Source organism: Nipponia nippon, unplaced genomic scaffold (assembly GCF_047370975.1).
Source record: "Nipponia nippon isolate SJK-2023a ecotype South Korea unplaced genomic scaffold, ASM4737097v1 scaffold_22, whole genome shotgun sequence".
Lineage (NCBI taxonomy): Eukaryota > Metazoa > Chordata > Aves > Pelecaniformes > Threskiornithidae > Nipponia > Nipponia nippon.
Window position 1 is genome coordinate 5784818 of NW_028262339.1, and position 18511 is coordinate 5803328.

The 18511-nt window shown below is 44.9% G+C and overlaps 1 protein-coding gene across 6 annotated transcripts in view; it reads left to right on the top strand.

Moving 5' to 3' along the window:
- The window catches only part of LOC104010302 (spindlin-Z), a 97945-nt gene that overhangs the window by 62182 nt on the left and 17252 nt on the right, over window positions 1–18511 (top strand). For all 6 annotated transcript variants that reach the window (XM_087760376.1, XM_087760373.1, XM_087760377.1 and 3 more), the window contains one exon: window positions 17461–17509. In XM_087760376.1, the coding sequence (XP_087616502.1) occupies window positions 17461–17509 (49 nt within the window). The remainder of the gene's footprint in view (window positions 1–17460; window positions 17510–18511) is intronic.

Sequence of the window (18511 nt, forward strand, 5' to 3'; positions counted from 1 at the left end):
GAAACCATGCTTGACCCCAAAACACTTGATATACTAATTTTTCACTTGAAAGATTTGTGTGAACGTATTGCCCTTGAAATTGTCTTTCTTTGAATTGGGCACTTGACAGGGAATGACTAATGCTGACTATGCTTCTATCACAAGCCATTTAGGTGGTATTAGAGGTTTCAGGATAATTTGTGTAAGCAACGTTGCTGCTTTGCTTGTTATGTTTGGCATTCTCTGCTAAAGGAGATGATCAGCAACATATATGTTAATAATTAACATATTAAAATATTTTAAAAAGCTCTCAAATGTCTTAAGTCATTAAGACATAGTAATACTTACAACATCATACATTTACAAATAAACATATTTTTAAAGAAACTGTACAAGCTGTTTGGAATTCTAAAATGATAAAGAAAAGTCCTCTGCGCAGCTGATTTGTTGCCTTAGTAAGATAAAGTTTATGTTTATCTTACGTTGTGAGAGTTTATTTCTTCCTTTAATCTTGGGGGAAAAAATTAAATACACAGGACTAAAGATATCCTAAAGCATCGGAACTTTAGTATTCCAGTTAATCTTTAAATTCCTGTAGGGAAAAGAAAAACAGCACAGCATTACTATTGTGAATTTGTTCTAATGAGCTTTTACTACTTGAAGGAATAGTGCTTGCAGCCATTCAAAGACTGCTTCACATGCAAACATTTTATCTTCGCATGGGTCAGACAATATTTCACAAATAAGAGGTGAAAGTAATGGAGGTCCTTTTTGGTTTGTAACTGTTCCTTTGTGATGGCGATAGTGGTTTGCCATGTTTTTACCACTGATATATGGTGCTTGCATGGTGCACATCTAATTACTTGTCTAAATACTAATGTTGGAACGTAGATTGGAGCATTGGGCTATGATTAATGGGATGAAATTTAACAAGTTGAAATGCTGGATTTTGCACCTAGGATGGAGTAACACCAAGAACAAGTATAAACTGGGAGAGGAATGGCTGGAGGGCAGCCCTGCAGAAAGGGATCTGGGGGTGCTGGTTGACAGCAGGCTCAATAGGAGTCAGCAGTGTGCGGCCTCACCTTGAGTACTGTGTGCAGTTCTGGGCCCCACAATTTAAGAGGGTTGGGAAGGTCCTTGAATGCGTCCAGAGGAGGGCAACAAAGCTGGTGAAGGGGCTGGAAGGCATGTCCTATGAGGAGCGGCTGAGGACTCTGGGTTTGTCTAGTTTGGAGAGAAGGAGGCTGAGGGGCGACCTCGTTGCTCTCTACAGCTCCCTGAGGAGGGGAAGTGGAGAGGGAGGTGCTGATCTCTTCTCCCTGGTATCCAGTGACAGGACACATGGGAATGGTTCAAAGCTGCGCCAGGGGAGGTTCAGACTTGACATTAGGAAACATTTCTTTACTGAGAGGGTGGTCAAACACTGGAACAGGCTTCTTAGAGAGGTGGTTGATGCCCCAAGCCTGTCAGTGTTTTGGACATTTGGACAATGCCCTCAATAACATGCTTTAACTTTAACAGCCCCGAACTGGTCAGGCGGTTGGACTAGATAATCATTGTAGGCCCCTTCCAACTGAAAAAATACTGTAGTCTATTCTATTCTATACTGCCTTTTTATGCTGTCTCTGGACTTTAGTGTAAGCACCCATTAGGGAAATAGTCTTTCACATGCTTCTGTTATACAGATAGGAATATGTACAACTTACTGATGCAATTTCAAGGGTAAGAACACTGTTTAGAGTATATTCTTCAAGTGTAAAACCAGTTTCCTGAGGTATAAAAACTGTGTTTGCTTGATATTTTTAATATCTATCATTATCTTGGCTAGTATTTAAATGCATTATTTTAGATGCTTTTTATAATGAATGGGAGGAAAAGCAGTTTGAGATAGCTCTGGTATGCTACTGCCATTTTACTCGGATATCATCTTAGTGTAGTGGAAAACTATTAATATTTAAGATTTGAGAGGTCTGGCTAAGAAGTTTATCCTAACAAAGGGAAAATTCCTTTTATCTTAAAGCTAGCAGTCTGTGATTATTTCCAACTCCCACTTCTGAGCTAAGATAATTGTCCTGGTTTCGGCTGGGACAGAGTTGATTTTCTTCCTAGTAGCTGGTATAGTGCTGTGTTTTGGATTTAGGATGAGAATAATGTTGATAACACACTGATGTTTTAGTTATTGCTGAGTAGAGTTTACACTAGTCAAGGACTTGTCAGCTTCCCATGCTCTGCCAGGTGCACAAGAAGCTGGGAGGGGGCACAGCCAGGACAGCTGACCCAGACTGACCAAAGAACTATTCCATACCACATGACATGCTCAGTATATAAACTGAGGAGTTGGCCAGAGGGGCAGCGATCGCTGCTCGGGAACTGGCTGGGCATCGGTCAGCGGGTGGTGAGCAATTCAATTGTGCATCACTTGTTTTGTATGTACTACTACTACTACTATTATAATTATTATTATTATTTCCTCTTCCTCTGCTGTCCTATTAAACTGTCTTTGTCTCAACCTGCAGGGTTTACTTTTTTTTTTTAATTCTCTCCCCTATCCCACTGGGGTGGGGGGAGGGTGAGCAAGCAGCTATGTGGTGCTTAGTTGCTGGCTGGGGTTAAACCACGACAACACTCTAATTCCAGGCTATTGGCCCTGTTATCCCAGCATCGGAGCAGCCAGGTGACAATGTGCTCACCTGGACAACATCTGAAATCTTTTCGCATATCTCGCAGCTCACTCAAGGATAGGGATTGGGTGGTTCCCGTCTCCTTTACAAGTGGGATGGGGGAGAGAATCAGAAGGGTAAAAGCGAGAAAACTCGTGGGTTGAGATAAGAACAGTTTAATAATTGAAGGAAAATAAAAATAGAACAGTTAAATAGGCAAAACAAAAACCGTGCACACAAACAAAGCAAAGCAAAGAATTCATTCACTACTTCCCATCGGCAGGCAGGTGTTCAGCCATCTCCAGGAAAGCAGGGCTCCATCACGCGTAACGGTTACTTGGGAAGACAAACGCCATCATACCCAATGTCCCCCCCTTCCTTCTTCTTCCCCCAGCTTATATACTGAGCATGACGTCATATGGTATGGAATAGCCCTTTGGCCAGTCTGGGTCAGCACCCCCCTGGCTGTGCCCCCTCCCAGCTTCTTGTGCACCCGACAGAGCAGGGGAAGCTGAAAAGTCCTTGACCAGTGTGAGCACCACTTAGCACCTATTTAGCAACAGCTTAGCACTACTTAGCAAGAACCAAAGCATCAGTGTATCATCGACATTGTTCTCATCCTAAACCCAAAACACAGCCACATACCGGCTACCAAGACAAAAATTAACTCTATCCCAGCTGAAACCAGGACAAGGGTAAATAAGCCAAACAGCTGGGATCCCTTTCTAGGGAAGGGGGCATTGATAAAGTGATTGGAAAAGGGGCACAAGCCCTCAGCCTCTGGAGGTGATTACTGTCAGGTATGAAGGAAAAGTATCCCTTCAAGGAAGATGTTGTATATTGCCCAGGCAAATGGATGACCATGGAGAGAGGTATCCAGTACCTGAGGGAATTAGCCATGCTGGAGGTGATTTATAGTGACCTGGACAACGAGCAGTTATCCAAAGATCCAGATGAAGTCCAGTGCACACGACCCATGTGGCGGAAATTGGTACGGAGCGCACGAGTATCATATGCCAACTCGTTGGCAATACTGACCTGGAAAGACGGAGAGGGACAAACAGCAGATGAACTGGCTAGCCAGCTCTGGCAATATGAAGAAAGTCTCTCTTCTTCCCTTGTCTCGGCTGTGGAGAAATTCTCCCGGGAGTTCCAGCAGGATAGGTCCTACTCTCCACCTGTATGGACCAGTATCTCAGCTATTAAGAGTCAGCATTCTTCTGCTCAAGAGAGGATATAGTGGATACACACCATGGGGCACACTATGGTTTTACCTGCCTGACCTTGGAGAAGATATGAGGAAATGGGATGGAAAATGTACCCGTGCCTCTAGGGTCGAGGTAGGTGAGTTGCAAGGAAAAACAACTACAAAAGGTGGTTCTTCCAGGAAAATTGCTGCTCCAGTTTCCAGTGAGCAGTTCCCCAGAGAGAGCAGAAGGACTGATCTTACTCCTGATTGTAATGAAAGAACTCCTGACTCTTATTTACAAGAAGTGAGTAACGAATGCTATGTCCAGGACTAGAGGGGCCCTGCCTCCAGCCAGGTGGAGGAAAGGGACAACCGGGTTTGCTGGACTGTGTGGATTCAATGGCCTGGCACATCAGACCCACAGGAGTACAAGGCTTTAGTAGACACTGGTGCACAGTGTACCCTAATGCCATGAAGCGATGAAGGGGCAGAACCCATCTGTATTTCTGGAGTGACAGGGGGATCCCAACAGCTGACTGTATTGGAGGCTGAAATGAGTTTAACTGGGAATGAGCAGCAGAAGCATCCCATTGTGACTGGCCCAGAGGCTCCGTGCATCCACATCATCGTGTGGGGCAACACAGCAGAAGATGTTTTTGAGAAAGGGAAGGAAATAGTCCAAACCCTCCTGAAAGCTGGCTTTGCCTTAAAACAAAGTAAGGTCAAGGGACCTGCACCAGAGATCCAGTTTTTAGGAATACAATGGCAAGATGGATGTCGTCAGATCCCAATGGATGTAATCAATAAAATAACAGCCATGTCTCCACCAACCAGCAAAAAGGAAACACAAGCTTTCTTAGGCGTTGTGGGCTTTTGGAGAATGCATATTCCAAATTACAGTAAGCCCTATCTATCAAGTGAACCAGAAGAATGACTTCAAATGGGGCCCTGAGCAACAACAAGTCTTAGAACAAATTAAACGGGAGATAGTTCATGCAGTAGCCCTTGGGCCAGTTCAGGCAGGCCAAGATGTAAAAAATGTGCTTTACACTGCAGCTGGGGAGAACAGCCCTACCTGGAGCCTCTGGCAGAAAGCACCAGGGGAGATTCGAGGTCGACCCCTAGGGTTTTGGAGTTGGGGATACAGAGGATCCGAGGCTGGCTATACTCCAACTGAACAAGAGATATTGGCAGCATATGAAGGGGTTCGAGCTGCTTCGGAAGTGGTTGGTACTGAAGCACAGCTCCTCCTGGCACCCTGACTGCTGGTGCTGGGCTAGATGTTCAAAGGGAGGATCCCCTGTACACATCATGCAACTGATGCTCCATAGAGTAAGTGGGTCGCAGTGATCACACAACGGGCTCGAATAGGAAACCCCAGTTGCCCAGGAATCTTGGAAGTGATCATGGACTGCCCAGAAGGCAAAGATTTCGGAGTATCGCCAGAGGATGAGGTGAAGCATGCTGAGGAGGCCCCACTGTATAATAAACTACCAGAAAATGAGAAGCAATATGCCCTGTTCACTGATGGGTCTTGTCGTCTTGTGGAGAAGCATCGGAGGTGGAAGGCTGCTGTATAGAGTCCTGTATGATAAGTCGCGGAAACTGCTGAAGGAGAAGGTGAATCAAGTCAGTTTGTAGAGGTGAAAGCCATCCAGCTGGCTTTAGATATTGCTGACTGAGAGAAGTGGCCAGTGCTCGCTCTCTATACTGACTCATGGATGGTGGCAAATGCCCTGTGTGGGTGGTAACAGCAATGGAAGCAGAGTAACTGGCAGCACAGAGGCAAACCCATCTGGGCTGCCGCATTGTGGCAAGATATTGCTGCCCGGATAGAGAACCTGGTTGTAAAAGTACGTCACGTAGATGCTCACGTACCCAAGAGCTGGGCCACTGAAGAACATCAAAACCATCAGCAGGTGGATCAGGCTGCTAAGATTGAAGTGGCTCAGGTGGATCTGGACTGGCAACAGAAGGGTGAATTATTTCTAGCTCCAGGGATGGAGACTGAACCACTTCCCTGGGCAGCCTGTTCCAATGTTTGACTAACCTTTCGGTGAAGAGGTTTTTCCTAATATCCAACCTAAACTTCCCATGGCGCAGCTTGAGGCCGTTTCCTCTTGTGCTATCACTTGTTACTAGGGAGAAGAGACCGACCCCCACCTCGCTACAACCGCCTTTCAGGTAGTTGTAGAGAGCAATAAGGTCTCCCCTCAGCCTCCTCTTCTCCAGACTAAACAACCCCATCTCCCTCAGCCACTCCTCATAAGACTTGTGCTCTAGACACTTCACCAGCTTCGTTGCCATCTTCTGGACATGCTCCAGCACCTCGATGTCCTTCTTGTAGTGAGGGGCCCAAAACTGAACACAGTACTCGAGGTGCGGCCTCACCAGTGCCGAGAACAGGGGCACTAACACCTCCCTGGTCCTGCTCGCCACACTATTCCTGATGCAAGCCAGGATGCCATTGGCCTTCTTGGCCATCTGAGCACACTGCTGGCTCATGTTCAGGCAGCTGTCAACCAATACCCCCAAGTCCTTTTCCGCCAGGCAGCTCTCCAGCCACTCCTCCCCTAGCCTGTAGCGTTGCATGGGGTTGTTGTGACCCAAGTGCAGGACCCGGCACTTAGCCTTGTTGAATCTCATACAGTTGGCCCCGGCTCAACGATCCAACCTGTCCAGATCCCTCTGCAGGGCCTTCCTACTCTCCAGCAGATCAACACTTCCACCCAACTTGGTGTCATCTGCAAACTTCCTGAGGGTGCACTCAATCCTCTCATCCAGATCATCAATGAAGATGTTGAACAGGACCGGCCCCAACACTGAGCCCTGAGGAACACCACTCATGACTGTCTGCCAACTGGATTTGACTCCATTCACCACCACTCTCTGGGCTCGGCCATCCAGCCAGTTTTTAACCCAGCGTAGAGTGCACCCATCCAAGCCGTGAGCAGCCAGCTTCTCCAGGAGAATGCTGTGGGAAACGATGTCAAAGGCCTTACTAAAGTCCAGGTAGACAACATCCACAGCGTTCCCCTCATCCACTAAGCGGGTCACCTTGTCATAGAAGGAGACCAGGTTAGTCAAGCAGGACCTGCCTTTCATGAATCCATGCTGGCTGGGCCTGATCCCCCGATTGTCCCGCACATGCTGTGTAACCGCTCTCAAGATGATCTGCTCCATGGCCTTCCCTGGCACCGAGGTCAGGCTGACAGGCCTGTAGTTCCCTGGATCCTCCTTCTGACCCTTCTTGTAGAGGGGCGTCACATTAGCTAACTTCTAGTCGGCTGGGACCTCCCTGGTTGACCAGGACTGCTGAGAAATGATGGAGAGTGGCTTGGCAAGCTCCTCTGCCAGCTCCCTCAGTATCCTCGGGTGGATCCCGTCTGGCCCCATGAACTTGTGGGCATCCAGGTGGAGGAGCAGGTCAGTGACTGCCACCTCTTCGACAACTGGGGCTTCTTCACTCTACATCCTATCTCCACCTCCCAGCTCAGGGGCCTGAAAAACCTGAGGATGACCAGTCTGACTATTAAAGACTGAGGCAAAGAAGGCATTAAGTATCTCAGCCTTATCCTCATCCTTCATGGCAATGTTTCCCTCCGCATCCAACAAAGGAGGGAGATTCTCCCTGGCCCTCCTTTTGTCACTGATATATTTGTAAAAACATTTTTTGTTATCCTTCACTGCAGTGGCCAGTTTAAGTTCTAGCTGGGCCTTTCCCTTTCTGAACTTCTCCCTGCATAATCTCACAACATCCTTGTAGTCCTCCTGAGTCACCTGCCCCTTCTTCCAAAGGTGGTAAGCTCTCCTTTTTTTCCTGAGTTACAGCCAAAGCTCTCTGTTCAGCCAGGCCGGTCTTCTTCCCCACCTGCTCATCTTATGGCACATGGGGACAGCCTGCTCCTGCGCCTTTAAGACTTCCTTCTTGAAAAACATCCACCCTTCCTGGACTCCTTTGCCCTTCAGGACTGCCTCTGAAGGGATTCTGTCAACCAGGCTCCTAAATAAACCAAAGTCTGCCCTCCGGAAGTCCAAGGTGGCAGTTCTGCAGACCCCCCTCCTTACTTCTACGAGAATCGAAAACTCTATCATATCATGGTCGCTGAGCCCAAGACAGCCTCTGACCACCACGCCGCCCACCAGGCCTTCTCTCTTCGTAAAGAGCAGGTCCAGCGGGGCACCTCCCCTGGTTGGCTCGCTTACCAGCTGTATCAGGAAGTTATCTTCCACACACTCCAGGAACCTCCTAGACTGTTTCCTCTCTGCTGTGTTGTATTTCCAGCAGATATCTGGTAAGTTGAAGTCTCCCACAAGAACAAGGGCTAGAGATCGTGAGACTTCAGCATGCCGCTTGTAGAATACTTCATCTGTTTCCTCATCCTGGTTGGGTGGTCTATAACAGACTCCCACCAGGATATCTGCCTTATTAGCCTTCCCTCTGATCTTTACCAATAGCACTCAACCTTATCATTTCCGTCGATGAGTTCTAGACAGTCAAAACACTCCCTGACGTACAAGGCTACCCCACCACCTCTCCTTCCTTGCCTGTCCCTTCTGAAGACCTTGTAGCCATCCATTGCAGCACTCCAGTTGTGTGAGTCATCCTACCATGTTTCTGATGAAGGAAAGGTATCCCTTCAAGGAAGATGTTATATGTCACCCGGGCAAGTGGACCACCATGGAGAGAGGTAGCCAGTACCTGAGGGAATTAGCTGTGCTGGAAGTGATTTATGGTGACCTAGACAACAAGCAGTTATCCAAAGATCCAGATGAAGTCCAGTGCACATGACCCATGTGGCGGAAGTTTGTACGTAGCGCACCATCATTGTATGAAAACTCATTGGCAATAATGACCGGGAAAGATGAAGAGGGACCAAGGGTGGATGAATTGGCTGGCCAACTCCGACAATACAAAGAAAGTCTCTCTTCCTCCCTACGGGCCTGCAGCTCGGCTGTGGAGAAACTGTCCCAGAAGGTCCAGCAACTCGAAGAGGATATATCCTACTCCCCACCTGTACGGACCAGTATCTCAGCCATTAGGAGTAAGTGTCCCTCTACTCAAGAGAGTAGATATAGTGGATACACACCATGGGCCACCTTGTGGTTTTATCTGCGTGACCACGGAGAGGACATGAGGAAGTGGGATGGAAAATCTACCTCGACCCTAGAGGCACGGGTACGTGAGTTGCAAGGAAAAACAACTACAAAAGGTGGTTCTTCCAGGAAAATTGCTGCTCCAGTTTCCAGTGAGCAGTTCCCCAGAGAGAGCAGAAGGGCTGATCTTACTCCTGATTGTAGTGAAGGAACTCCTGACTCTTATTTACAAGAAGTGAGTAATGAATGGTATGACCAGGACTAGAGGGGCCCTGCCTCCAGCCAGGTGGAGGAAAGGGACAACCAGGTGTACCGGACTGTGTGGATTTGATGGCCTGGCACATCAGACCCACAGGAGTACAAGGCTTTAGTAGACACCGGTGCACAGTGTACCCCAATGCCATGAAGCTATGAAGGGGCAGAACCCATCTGTATTTCTGGAGTGACAGGGGGATCCCAACAGCTGACTGTATTGGAGGCTGAAGTGAGCTTAACCGGGAATGAGCAGCAGAAGCATCCCATTGTGACTGGCCCAGAGGCTCCGTGCATCCTTGGCATAGACTACCTCAGGAGAGGGTATTTCAAGGACCCAAAAGGGTACCAGTGGGCTTTTGGCATAGCTGCCTTGGAGATGGAGGAAATTCAACAGCTGTCTACCCTGCCTGGTCTCTCAAAGGCCCCTTCTATTGTGGGGTTGCTGAGGGTCGAAGAACAACAGGTGCCGATTGCTACCACAACGGTGCACTGGCGGCAATATCGCACCAACAGAGACTCCCTGATTCCCATCCATGAGATGATTTGTTGACTGGAGAACCAAGGAGTGATCAGCAAGACTTGCTCACCTTTTAACAGTCCCATATGGCCAGTGTGAAAGTCTAATGGAGAGTGGAGACTAACAGTAGACTATTGGGGCCTGAAGGAAGTCACACCGCCACTGAGTGCTGCCGTGCCAGACATGCTAGAAGTTCAATACGAACTGGAGTCAAAGGCAGCCAAGTGGTATGCCACCACTGATATCACTAATGCGTTTTTCTCTATCCCTTTGGCGGCAGAGTGCAGGCCACAGTTTGCTTTCACTTGGAGGGGGGTCCAGTACACCTGGAATCGACTGCCTCAGGGGTGGAAACACAGCCCCACCATTTGCCATGGACTGATCCAGACTGCACTGGAACAGGGTGGGGCTCCGGAACACCTGCAATACATTCATGACATCATTGTGTGGGGCAACACAGCAGCAGAAGTTTTTGAGAAAGGGAAGAAAATAGTCCAAATCCTCCTGAAAGCTGGCTTTGCCATAAAACAAAGTAAGGTCAAAGGATCTGCACAGGAGATCCAAATTTTAGGAATAAAACGGCAAGATGGACGTCGTCAGATCCCAATGGATGTGATCAATAAAATAACAGCCATGTCTCCACCAACCAGCAAAAAGGAAACACAAGCTTTCTTGGGCATTATGGGTTTTTGGAGAATGCATATTCCAAATTACAGTCTGATCGTAAGCCCTCTCTATCAAGTGACCCAGAAGAAGAACGATTCCAAATGGGTCCCTGAGCAATGACAAGCCTTTGAACAAATTAAACAGGAGAGAGTTCATGCAGTAGCCCTTGGGCCAGTCCGGGCAGGCCAAGATGTAAAAAATGTGCTCTACCCTGCAGCTTGGGAGAATGGCCCTACCTGGAACCTCTGGCAGAAAGCACAGGGGAGACTTGAGGTCGACCCCTAGGGTTTTGGAGTTGGGGATACAGAGGATCCGAGGCTGGCTATACTCCAACTGAACAAGAGATATTGGCAGCACATGAAGGGATTCGAGCTGCTTCGGAAGTGGTTGGTACTGAAGCACAGCTCGTCTTGGCACCCCGACTGCCGGTGCTGGGCTGGATGTTCAAAGGGAGGGTCCCCTGTACACATCATGCAACTGATGCTACATGGATTAAGTGGGTTGCACTCATCACACAATGGGCTCGTGACAGAGGGGTGGACTTAACCATGGACACTATTGCACAGGTTATCCATGAATGCAAAACATGTGCTGCAGTCCAGCAAGCCAAGTGGTTCAAGCCTCTCTGGTATGGAGGACGATGTCTGAAATATAAATATGGGGAGGCCTAGCAGATTGATTATATCACACTCCCACAAACCCACCAAGGCAAGCGCTTACCATGGTGTAAGCAACCACCGGATGGCTGGAAACATATCCCATGCCCCATGCCACCGCCCGGAACACTATCCTAGGCCTTGAAAACCAAGTCCTATGACGACATGGCACCCCAGAAAGAACTGAGTCGGACAACAGGACTCATTTCCGAAACAACCTCATAGACACCTGGGCCAAAGAGCATGGCATTGAGTGGGTATATCACATCACCTATCATGCACCAGCCTCCGGGAAAATCGAACAATACAATGGACTGTTAAAGACTACACTGAGAGCAATGGGTGGTGGGACATTCAAACATTGGGATACACATTTAGCAAAGGCCACCTGGTTAGTCAACACTAGGAGGTCTGCCAATCGAGCTGGCCCTGCCCAATCAAGACCTTTACGTACTCTAGAGGGGGATAAAGTCCCTGTAGTGCACATAAAAAATATGCTGGGGAAGACAGTCTGGGTTACTCCTGCCTCAGGCAAAGACAAACCCATTCGTGGGATTGCTTTTGCTCAAGGAACTGGATGCACTTGGTGGGTGATATGGGAGTATGGGGAAGTCCCATGTGTACCTCAAGGGGATTTGATTTTGGGTGAAAATAGGCAATGATTTGAATTGTATGATGTTAGTTGCTATATAATACTGGATGTCATCACTTCGATGATTACTATGTGCCATATCAACAGTATACAGTAAGAATCACCCAGATTAATGAAGAATGAACTTTGATGAAACCGAGCAAAGTGCAGCAGTGATGGAACCAGAACTGGCTTCATCATGCAACAATCCAACACCACACATCATCTCTCCTGCCCTGAAAGACTGTTATGATGGATGAAGCCCAAAGTCATGGACTGAATGAACTCAACAAACGTTCTAGAGCGATAGCCCATAGACTAAGGACGTGATACGTCTGTGTGTGTGTGTGTATGTGTATTAAAAGACTGGAAAAGTGGTGGTGATTAATTGGAATGTATTGGAAGGTGTAAGACCTGTGCATGATGTATATGGTATAGAATAAGGGGTGGATACTGTCCTGGTTTCAGCTGGGATAGTTAATTTTCTTCCTAGTAGCTGGTATAGTGCTGTGTTTTGGATTTAGGAGGAAAATAATGTGGATAACACACTGATGTTTTAGTTGTTGCTAAGTAGTGTTTGCACCAGTCGAGGACTTTTCAGCTTCCCATGCTCTGCCCAGTGCACAAGAAGCTGGGAGGGGGCACAGCCAGGACAGCTGACCCAGACTGGCCAAAGGGCTATTCCATACCATATGACATCATGCTCAGTATATAAACTGGGGGAGTTGGCCGGGGGGCAGCAATCGCTGCTTGGGGACATGCTGGGCATCGGTTGGTGGGTGGCAAGCAATTGTACAGTGTATCACTTGCTTTGTATATTATTATTGTATTATTATTATTATTATTATTATTATTATTGTTATTGTTATTGTTATTATTGCTGTTACTATTACTAATGTTCTATTTTTATTTTACTTCAATTATTAAACTATTCTTATCTCAACCCAGAAGTTTTCTCACTTTTACTCTTCTGATTCTCTCCCTCATCCCACTGGTGGGGGGGGCGTGAGTGAGTGGCTGTGTGGTGCTTAGTTGCCGACTGGGGTTAAACCATGACAATAAAGATAGATTCAGGCAGGCAGATTCATTGCGTAATTTTGGTTTTTACCTTACTCTCTAAGGATGTCGGGGTTTAACCCCAGTCGGCAACTAAGCACCACACAGCCGCTCACTCATTCCCCCCGCAGTGGGATGGGGGAGAGAATCGGAAGAGTAAAAGGTAGAAAACTCATGGGTTGAGATAAAGGCAGTTTAATAGGTAAAGCAAAAGCTGTGCATGCAAGCAAAGCAAGGAATTCATTCACTACTTCCCATCGGCAGGCAGGTGTTCAACCATCTCCAGGAAAGCAGGGCTTCATCACACATAACAGTTATTTGGGAAGACAAACATCATAAATCCGAACGTCCCCTCTTCCTCCTTCTTCTCCCAGCTTTATATGCTGAGCATGACATCATATGGTATGTGTCACATACCACCTGGGGAGGAGGGGGGAGGAGTGACAAAGATTCGCAAATCTTCTCGGTGTGGATTAAGGTGGGCCAACACTCAAGGTCTGTATACAAACACCAGCTTTAATAGAAAGCTTCTATAGAGACAAATATTGAGTACAAATATTCGATACCCGCCAACCCTCTCACAGTTATATCTACCCCAGCTATGCGGCTTTATGGAAAGTCAAGGTAGGCCGTGCAGTGCTTGACTACAATTTAACAACTTTAACAACCTTAGGAAAAGTGAAAGAGAGAGAGAGAGAGAGAGAAGGAAAAGAGAATCACCAGTCCTGGATCCAGCGTTGGTCCTTCCAACAGGGGTATTCAGTGAGGAAAGAAGAAGAGTGAGGAGAAGTGAAGGTTCTTATAGAGATGTTGATTCTGCGCAGGGTGCTCAGTGATGATAATTCCACAAATCACCCACGCACAAGCACACACGAGCACACCATCATACAAACTGCAGCACATTTATCAGGCTACATGATTAGTGTAAACCCGCCTAAATTTACACTTATTGGTTAGTGATTAACATTTCATCCTGAATTGAGTCGGTTGCGATCTCCCCTCACCGCGTTTACCTTTCACCTAGTTTCTGCAGTTTTATCTTCTCTGGCCACTGTCCAGCCTTTGGTGCCAAGATGTTCACATTTATCAGCTTGTTAGCTCTTCTTCAAGGTTAGAGCTGTTAGTTTTCCACAGTTCGTTATCTTTTAGATCCCTCCCAAATTCCTTTCCCAAGGCACAAGTGGTTAGTAGTTTTGCTAATTGGAAAATTACATCAGCGACCAGTCGAACCAAGAGAAGTAATACCAGGACGGTCCCCCAGGTAGTAGGTGTGGGGGGGGGGGAATAAGACACTTCACAGACCACGGGGAACGGGGTTGAGTCAAGGCCGCCCTGTCTCCGCAGGGCTCCATCCCTCACCCTCACTCCAGGGTACTGTCCAGTCCTGGGTCCTGGCGACCATCGCTCTGCATTGTGGTTTTAGCACCCAGGCTGTTTGAGAGATCTTGTTGTTTTGCACTAGCAGTTCTCTATAGTATTGGATATCCCTTTGGTCATTTGGGGTCAGCTGTCCCAGCTGTGTCCCCTCCCAACTTGTTGTGCACCCCCAGCCTACTTGCTGGCAGGGCAGTGTGAGAAGCAGAAAAGGCCTTGACTCTGTGTAAGCACTGCTCAGCAATAATGAACACATCCCTGTATTATCAACACTGTTTTCAGCACAAATCCAAAACATAGTCCCATACAAACTACTATGGAAAAAATTAACTCTATCCCAATCATAACCAGCACAAAGGATAAAACTAAAAGATGTTAAACGTAAGGATTCCTTATTGTTCCATCTCCCTATTTATAGCTGCTATAGGGGAGAGAAATATTCACTGTTCAGTGAACTCCTGTTACAATTTCAGAGGATGTGAATTGCTACACAGTTTAAGCTGAGATGTGTTTTAAGGGAGTTTACATTTCCTTGAGACATTAATACATTCAGACAATACAAAATACAAATCTTTATTATGGCCAATAGGCTTGTATTCAGTACTAGGATGATTTTGTCAAAATCATAGAATTATTTGGTTTGGAAGGGACCTTTAGAGATCATCTAGTTCCAACCCTTCTACTGTGGGCAGGGACATCTTTCACTAGATCAGGTTGCTCAAAGTCCTGTCCAACCTGACTTTGAACACTTCCAATGATGAAGCATCCACAACTTCTCTGGGAAATGTGTTCCAGTGTCTCACCACCCCCATCGTAAATAATTTCTTCCTTATGTCCAATCTAAATCTACCCTCTTTCAGTTTAAAACCATTGCCCCCTTTATATATTGAAAGGCCGCAATAAGGTGTCCCCGGAGCCTTCTCTTCTCCAAGCTGAACAACCCCAACTCTCTCAGCCTTTTTTCATTGGAGAGGTGTTCCAGCCCTCTGATCACTGTCGTAGCCCTCTTCTGGACCTGCTCCAACAGGTCCATGTCTTTCTTGTGCTGGGATCTTCACGTACCTTATTATCTCTTCCTGTAAGTAGGCTATATTCACATTATTCATCTAAATGCCATATCTATATTAAACTGGGCACTACCTTAAGCTACCAACACAAGAAACCAAGCAGTACTCAGTTTGCTTAGTTGTCTTTTGTTTAGAGCTAGGTACATGAACAAGCAAGTTCTTGAAATCAGTCAGGAACTGTCAAGCTCATTTTCACCTGACAGCAAGAAAGGGTAGTCTTCTCTCAAACTCTTAGTTCGGTGTTGTTGTAAATATTTGTTGGTTTGGTACATGTCATTTCATGCATGGAGATTGTGTATGGATAGCCGAGAAATTTTGGACGTAAGTGAATTTGAGAGAAAAGACATCTGGCTGTATAGCTTGAATTCTATCAAAAATAAGAGGTGCTTAAGGTGAGCAGTTACTGAACAGGGCAAACACTTATTTTCTCAGTAGCGTGCATAGCTTCTCCTTTGTGGTTTTTGCAGCTTCTGTAACAGATCTTCCTTCTGTGTACCTGTAGAGTTCCTTTTGTTTTGGAAGGCTAAATGTGTTGTACTGTATAATAAGATTCAGAGTCTCTGAGCAGAGGACAGAAAACAAGTTTTGTGCTGAACCACCCTGCTGAATACGTGGGTGTTTTTTCTATAGCGTTTTAACTACTTGAGCTGATTTAGTTAAATATTACTTTGTCTCATCAACCAGTAATGGAAAACATGAAATCTGTGTGTTCATGTTCTTTTACTTTGTGAGAACAGATTTCTTTTTTTTTAAGAAGTATGTTTTAAAACTTTTTTCCTTGTATAACTAAGGGGTGGTTAATGATATGATGAGAATGCTTGTTTAGTGGTTGCAGTCAAGTGCCAAAGTCTTCTGGATTTCTATTCAGACTTTTTGTGATATCTTTTATTTTAATTTCTAGCTGATAGTTCTTATAAACATGTTCAAAGGGAAGTTCTATTTACTTGGTCTTTTAATAGTCAAAAATTGCAAATAGGATCTTTACTGTAGCTATTCACATGGAGGGCCTCATTTTCAAAAACTTAAAATTCCAGCTGTTGTTAAAACTGGAGATGCATCTTTCCATGGATTCAGTACAAGCTTGAGTGTTAGAAACAAGATGTATGTAGTCTTATTTTAATTCTGCCATTTCTGTCACTTGATAGATGTCCTCTTTATTTCTTCATCTGAAAATCCAAAGATTAAAATATTTATGAAAACTTTTAAGGTTAATTGCGCTTTCAGTGCGTAACTCTTGTGTGACACTACTGCTATCATGAAAATTAATTTTCAAAATACATATGCCAAAGCTATGCTTGGAACATGCACATAATGTTAAAGTTAGAGTTTGTTTGGATCTGTAGAGAAACCTCAATTAAGTATTTCTTTGTAGGTGTAATTTAAACATCCATAGATGAAATTCTGAACATGTTTCTATAGATACATGAGGGGTTTTTTTATTGATAACATGCATGTGTCCAACACTCTCCAACTGGGTTCTTTTAGATATTCCATATGTAGAGGGTTTAATGTTTAATACCAATTTTAGTTTTTTTAAGTTATTTGACATTACATGGGACTTTGATTTAGCAGAATGATACAGAATTTACTTAAATCACAGTACAAGCGCAAGTTACATTTAGCAGCGTATAGCAGTTGCAATATACAGTCGAATCAAAATACAGATGTGATTCTCATTACTGGTCTCCATCACGATGCTGGGCACCCCCAGTTAATGGGAAGGAATATGTGGGTTGAAACCGGCTCAAGCCTGTTGCTATCTTCAAAGTTCTTTCTGTTAGTTGTACAGTTTTTATACTGTATATGCTATACTGAGTCTTTATACTCAGTTTTGGCTCTATACTGAGTTTTTATACTCAGTTTGGCTGAACCATGTATACACCCACCCATTCTGGCCTTGCTAATTCAGGAAGATATGTATTTGCTTATTATTATTGTTGTTGTTGTTATTATTGTTGTTGTTATTATTATTTTTAACTCAAGGGCAGTTACACGGCCATTTCATTCCCTCAACTGTTGTAGCCATTTATCTAGAACAAAGACTACCTCCTATCTCCTTTGTGTTAAGTTCAGCTTTTTGTAACAGTTTTCATCAGTCACTCCCTACTTCTTCACTTAGCTTCATGAGTACACAGTCCTTGCCTGTCTCCTCAGAGCCTCCTTCCATTGTAGGAGCTCATTGATCAATCACAACATGAAGTGTTTAATTTTTTTTACTTTAAAAAGATAACTTTTCTGGTAGATGATACCTTTTTGACATTGTATATAAACACACTTTATTGTTCAATAATTCCATCATTTATATTGTAGGTCATGCAGGAGTCTCTGCGAGCATGATGAAGAAAAGAACTTCTCACAAGTAAGTTGCTAATATCTTTCCTAAAGTATGGTTCTCAATAACTGGAAGTACCATTCTAGAAATGTATCTATCTGTATTGTTCCAGTCATTTTGCTCTTGAAAATCATGTGGAGTAGTATTCAGACAGTGTATGTGTGTAGTGTCAGACTTTAATTCTTTTGGGAGGACAGTGGGAAAGAATGCACCATTGGTAGAGTTCTAAACATCATTTTGAATGTTACTCTGAGAGAAATTATCCTGTCAATGCAATTCTGTAATTTACTCTATAATTCAGAGACAAGAGGTTGCAAACCAGAAATTAGGCACATGTACTCTAGGATTAATTACAGCTTTAGTTTTTGAAAAGGATTTTTCACCTTTTTTAAAAATAAAGAACATACTGAAGTACTTCTATAAGGTGGCTGCTATTTGTGTGAAGGATACTTGCTTATCCTATACATTCATGGCATGTATTATTCTCTCTACTACATTTTGAAATAGTAGCAGCTAAATGCTGCTATGAGTAAATGTGAGAAGATAGAGGTAATAGCTTAGACATGATTGACCTTAGTGTCTAACAGCTAGATGTTGCATCTGGCTGCATCTCTGGTGGGTGAACTCTAAAATAAGCTGGGGAAAGGTGTAATTTATTAAAATACTACTAGTTATATTTTGAGTATGAAGTCCTATAGTAGTGATATACAACATGCATCAATCCAAAGCAATTTGTCTGTCAGAAATATCTTCTGTGATTAACATTTGAATTAGTATTAACTGTTTCCCAGACACAACACCTGATGTAAAACTACTCTAATTCCTTCCACCAACTCTTCGCTATTCAGTCTTGTCTATCTCCTTACAAGGCAAAGATAAACATTTATTTGTCTAGAGACAGGTAGAGTTAAAATTTAATTTCTCTTGTTCTTTTTCAACCGCTCAGAGAAAGGAGTGTATGATGGGAAGACTATCAGAGGTGGGTTGCCTTTTGTACTTGAGGGTGGCTAGATTTGTCTTTATTGTTGT